Below are 6361 nucleotides of genomic sequence, written 5' to 3' on the forward strand. Positions count from 1 at the left end.
GCTCTCAGGCCCTGCATATAGCAACGCAACTGTAATGTTCCCAGGTCCAGAAACGTAGTAAGGACATCAGTAAAATAGTCCATGTGACATCAGTGGCTCAACTTCAGTTTTGCGAAGCTATGAGAATACTTTATGAGCGCAAAGAAAACAAAAATAACATTATTTATTCAACAATTCTTCTCCCCCGAGTTACGTCTTCCGCCATTTTAGAGTATCTCAACACATACGCACGCTTTCCCCTAAGCATAAACAACTCTGATTACGCAGATTATGTTCATGCGCGTGCTCCTTGAGCCACTGATGTCACATGAACTGTTTTACCGATGTCCTTACTACGTTTCTGGATCTGGGAACATTACAGTTGCGTTGCTGTCTATGCAGGGTCTGAGAGCTCTCACATTTCATCAAAAACATCTTAATTCGTGTTCCGAAGATGAACGAAGGTCTTACGGGTTTGGAACAACATGAGGGTGAGTAAATAATGACTGAATTTTCATTTTGGGGTGAACTAACCCTTTAAAACACCCTTTAACTGGAGTGAAAACACTGAATCTACAGCCTCTCGTGGCTTAATGATTTAATATGGACATACATGGATCTGTGAAGCCTAATGACATGATGTAAAATCATTTGAATGATTTTAATAAAGTGATGTGATTATATAAACTGCAGGATTATGGTGCAGTGTTGCAGAAAAGATTCAGAACATTTCAGCACACTATACAGTACATAGTGACCGAACGTTTTACTGCCAGCAGTCTGTCATTTGAGACGCATCCTGTTTTCACAGTCTTAAGTTGTGCTTTCTCCAGTTATTGTTTTCCGTATATGGGTTTACAAGGCTTATAAAACACAAATGGCTTTACTTATATGTGATTGTATAAGCTTAACTGAAAAAAAGTTGAGGTAATAATGCAAAACAATGCAGACTGGCCTTTTCCATCATATTATATAAGCACAGTACCCTTGATTTTTAATAATCAGCATGTTTGAGGTATTCCACATAGAAAGAACAGAAATAGAAAGAAGTTAGAATATATATTTCACATTATAGGAAAGATGCGCTACAACTATCCAAAAAAGGCCGTACTGCATGTGATATGGCCATAGAAGATTTCATTTCCTCGCAATAGGGACGATTTTGTCTTCACATTGACAACTGGCTGGACACCACTGGCTCACGACAGAGTTGTCACAAGTGGCCATTTCTTTCAATTCATCGCAATTGGTGAACGTGTTGATGTACGGACAGGGATTAGCTAGAAGAAGAAGAGAGAGTTGAAAGTCAATGAAGCAATAAACTCTTCTCAGACATGCATTCAGCAATGCAAACTGTGATCAAGTCATCGTTTAGGATCATTTTGCAACCAAAAACCGGAACACACTTACTGCACAGATCGTCTTCACAGTCATCCGGACAGGCAGCACACGGATCGCCCAGCGAGTACGGCGGGACTCCTCTGAAATTCCCACTGAAATGGAGGAAGGGACCTGGATGAACACAAGACACTACTTTATGGCGACCCCGGGCTGGACTCCGCTTCACGTGTTAGAACGAGCCGTTTTAGGTAGGCGTGGCTGACTCTTAACTTTTATAAAGAATATCTCTTTGGATTTGAGACTTTAGTCTTAGTAACTTTACAGATCTTCTTTATGCACCAAGAGCTTGTAACACTCCAAAGAGAAAGGAAAAATTGAAATCGCATCATATGACCCCTTTAATGATACTGCAAACAAATGCATTGCAACGGTGTTTAATTTGGGTATAAAACTTTAAAATATCATAGAGAACAGGAACATACGCGCGGTAGTAATGGCATCCGTAGAAGTAGGAGCTTCCACACTGAGCCACGGCACAACCAACCTCATATGAGCTGTACCACGCCACCTAAACACAAGCACTACTTTAGTTTGAGACGCCTCCATCTTATAGTCATTTAATGATACTACAAACAAATGCATTGCTTTTCTGCTGGAAAAGAAGTGTGCTTGAATGTGCACTTGTAGTGATCTTCATATCTTAAAAGTGTATTTTCAAAACAAAACAAAAAAACTACTTGCAGAAGAAATAATACTAAAAAAACATTTAGTAGAGTACACTTTCATGACTGTTTCTTAAGTGCACTTTTAAAAAGTACACTTTGTAATCATGTCAATTTTTAAATAATACTTTAAAGTACCTTTTAAATCATGTTTTAATAATCATTTGTCATGCTTTAAAAAAAGATACTTATTTTGATGTGTTCACTATACTAAACCTCACGTAAAGTACAGTAGAGTAAATGTACTAAATTGCATCTTCATCATTACAAATGTGTAATTGCAAATATATTTCAATGCATGACCTACAAGTTTCATTATTATTATTTTTATTACATTAATGTATATTTTAGTTTACCATAAATGCTTGTCAGTACATTCAGCAGTACACTTTAATCATATTTCTAAGACAATAGAATTATGAAATTATATATGAAGAGTCCAACTTCAGTGGGTCCAAAAAGCACTCTTTGGGTTAACTGACTGACTGAATTGAACTATAATACATTTTCAGTTAATTGTAAATAACATGCAATTAAGGGTCCAAAAACATTACATTCAGTTGGCACTTAAGTATATTCTTTTAAAGTATTTTTTTTTTTGTAATAAGTAAGTAGCCGTCTTTTTAAAAGTATGTTAAAGTGTACTTCTTTTTCACAAGGGGGTGGGTGCATAAGTGGCACAGAAATAAAAACCAAACAGTTGCTGGTAGCCATTGATTTCCATGGTATTTTTTCCCTACTATGGAAGCCAATGGCTAGCAGCGACTGTTTGGTTACCAACGTTTTTCAAAATATCTTCTTTTGTGTTCAGCAGAAGAAAGCAAATCTTACAGGTTTGAAACAACACGAGGGTGAGTAAATGATGACAGAATTCTCATTTTTTGGGTGAACTATCCCTTTAAAGAGCTCCTAAAAGCTGTCAAAATACATTTACATTTAATGATTCTTTCCTGGGAAAATGGATGAAAAGTACTGATGAATTTATTTTTTATAGGTAATAGTTTTTTTTTATAAGCAGTAATAAGCAGCAAATCATAGCACATGCTATAGCTAAAAGCTACTGACTTTTTACAAAAAAAATTAAAAATGAAGAAATCCAACTGAATAATCACCTGTGTGTAATGTCCAATTGGTTGATCGTTGGTGGATCCGATGGGATATTCATAATAGTTGACTTCACTGTGCCAGGCATTTATCACATCAGTCCATGAATAAACCGCAGAGGCCTTGAAGAGATTTTCACCCATTTCATATCCTGTCCATTAGAGAGAAAACATTCAATGAGAGAAACTTCAGCACTGCATCTGGTGGGCTGCAGGCTGGTTGCAATGATGATTTTTTTTGTATGTACGATTTTAACGATTTTGTACACCAAAGCCTATAAAAAATAGTACCTGATGTACTGTGTTAAAGGGGTCATATGATGGTGCTAAAAAGAACATTATTTTGTGTATTTGGTGTAATGCAATGTGTTTATGTGGTTTAAGGTTCAAAAAACACATTATTTTCCACATACTGTACATTATTGTTTTTCCTCTATGCCCCGCCTTTCTGAAACGCGTCGATTTTTACAAAGCTCTCGCATCATATGACCCCTTTAATACAAAGGAATTTTCCGTATTGATTTTCAAAAGTGTTTTTACCTGTATTTTGAATTATGCATTGCAAACTTTATGGTTCCTTTCTGTTTTTCAATGAATTTTTCTTACAATGTAGAGTAATAAACTTTGGTGGTGTAATGGTTCGTCCAGTGTCAAATCGTGAAGTGAAACCCACTGAGAATCACTCATCTTGAATGCACTGCATGTGACTGTGACACACACTGTCATTTCTTCCTTCATCTGTATGGACTAGTCAGCATGTCAACACTCACTTGCACAATCCTCCTGTATAAATATTAGGTCTATAGGTATGTGGGTTGATGAAAGAAATCTTCTGTTTTCTCAGGTCTAAATTGCTTTGGTTGCATATACCGTGACCTCAACATATATTTGGACAGTTAAGCCACATTTTTTTTTGAAAATGTATGACTGTCAAAATATTGAAGCAAGTGATATTTATTTACAAAGAGATATAGTACACAGATACTTTTCAAGTCAAATATTTTGTTAAAAGAAGTTTGTGCAGTAAGAAATGATAAAACAATAGATCTAGTGTTGAAGATCAAGGAAGTACAGTATTGTTTGTGATGATCCTACAGTTATTAAAAATCATCAAAACACCAGTTTGGTTAAATATGTAACAGCCGAAGGAGATTGTATTCCCCAGCTGAGATGTGGTTCCTCCCAAATGTTTCATTAATTGTGATAACTTGATTAAAAAAATAATTAAAATGGTAATTTGCGACTTTTTAATCTTTTGAGATTTAAAATTCTGAGAAAAAAGTTAAGACTTTTGAGATAAAATCTCAGAATTCTGACAATTTTGCCCACAATTCTTCTAATTTTTTTTTTCATAATGCTGACTTTAAATCTCACAGTTTTTTTTTTGTCTATATATATATTTATTTATTTTTCATCATTGAATAAAAAATTAAAAAAGGTAATTGCAGCTTTTTATCTCACAATTCTGACCTTTTTTCTCAGAATTGCAAGAAAAAGTCAGTATTGTGAGATATAATTTAAGAATTGCAGGCAAACAAATCTGAATTTTAAGATAAAGTCTTAATCAATTACCTTTTAAATGTTTTATTTATTTTTTTGGCAGAAATGGGCTCCCATTAGATTAGTGACCTAGAAATGGTGTAGAATATTTATTCAGGTATTTCTGCTTATTTACAGGTTTAAAAACAACTGTTTAACTTTCAATGTACAATGTAAAACACAAAAACACACACACATACATAAAAGCTATCTTTGCATTAAAAATTCTAAATATTAAAGTATTTAAATATTGAAGAACTTAAATATTTCAGGGTTTGATCTCATCTTTGGCTTGCTGTTTGAGGGTTTTATGAACATATATTGTTTTTGAAGCCTCTCAGAACAGAATGTACTATGAAAAGTGCGCTACAAATAAATGTACTGACTGTAATTGTGGGTAACATACCGTCAATCAAGCGGCTGCTCGGTGGTCCATGTGTCATGTTACACTGATCAATCCAGCCTTGAGCTGACTGTGCCACTGCATCGCTCCAACTCTACAAATGACACAAAACATGTTGTCATTTGTATGCATGATGTATGATGCATGTTTAAAATGCAAAAGTATGATTTACCATTTTCAGCATGTTGCCGGCAGTCGGCTCCACAGCCCTTCGGTAGGCGTTGTGTACATCCACGATCTCCTGCTGAACAGAAGTCAGGTCTGTACAGACGCCTGTGAGAGTAAAAAGCAAAACAATCAGTATGAAGTATTTTCAGATGATGCATATTTTTGCATATTAACCAGATTTATAATAGGCAATATGGTAATATATGCTTACCTGGCTGGAAATCCCATAACATGAAAAGAGACAAATATGAAAGATGATTATTATTGCTTGCTGATAACAAAACCACATCTATAATAAATGTTCGTGATTTTTTAAATCATTAGAAACTGAAATTTAGTCAAATGTGTTCAAATGGGAGTTACTCATAGCAAAAAATCTGTTATAAGTATCAGAAATAAAAATTTATTAAAATCAAACTCACCAAGCTGCAGGCAGCGCTCATATGGAGCAATCCCAGGAAACAAACTGTTACTGCAAACATTTTGCGTCCTTCTGTCCAGCAGATTGCAGAGGCAGTATTTTAAAATAAAGAAATAAAAGCAAAAATTGAAACTATTATTTAAAAATATACATATATACATACATGCACAAACACCCACACACATAATTTAAAATATTATAAAACACACATAATTAAAAATATTATAAATTGTAAAAAATATATAAAATGAAAAAAAATGAAAAATGTTTTTTTTAAGTAAAAACTGAAGTATTTTTAAATATAAATTGTGAGAAAATTCATTTACAATATCATTTATAATATTTAAAAAATAATTTTTACACTACAATCGCAGTAAAAATGTTAGGAAGAAACTCAAATTTCAATTCGGAAAGCTCATTTTGTAGTTTTTTTTACAGATATATACACACCCAATTTTAAATATAATCGGTAAAAAAAATATATATATATATTTTTACTATAATCACAGTAAAAATGTCAGGAAGAAACTCAAATTTCAATTTTGAAAGCTCATTTTGTAGTCCTTTTTTTAGATATATACAGTCACAATTTAAAATATAAATTGTAAAAAAAAAAAAAAAAAAAAAAAAAAAAAAAAAAATTTTTTAGAATATTTTTCATTTAAAGTTCAAGCACTAAAATAAA

At 33.4% G+C, this 6361-nt stretch overlaps 1 protein-coding gene across 1 annotated transcript; it reads right to left on the reverse strand.

The window, feature by feature from the left end:
• Nucleotides 1-1116: 1116 nt before the first annotated feature.
• On the reverse strand, nucleotides 1117-5773 carry LOC107747502 (cysteine-rich venom protein ENH1-like; the record flags this gene model as incomplete). Its single annotated transcript, XM_016562038.1, has 7 exons — nucleotides 1117-1259; nucleotides 1390-1472; nucleotides 1803-1888; nucleotides 3155-3297; nucleotides 5091-5181; nucleotides 5260-5360; nucleotides 5674-5773. Coding segments are annotated over 7 exons (747 nt in total), but the record flags the coding sequence as incomplete, so codon positions are not given.
• Nucleotides 5774-6361: the final 588 nt, after the last annotated feature.

The sequence above is a fragment of the Sinocyclocheilus rhinocerous genome, unplaced genomic scaffold, assembly GCF_001515625.1.
Source record: "Sinocyclocheilus rhinocerous isolate Xijiao unplaced genomic scaffold, SAMN03320098_v1.1 scaffold3667, whole genome shotgun sequence".
Lineage (NCBI taxonomy): Eukaryota > Metazoa > Chordata > Actinopteri > Cypriniformes > Cyprinidae > Sinocyclocheilus > Sinocyclocheilus rhinocerous.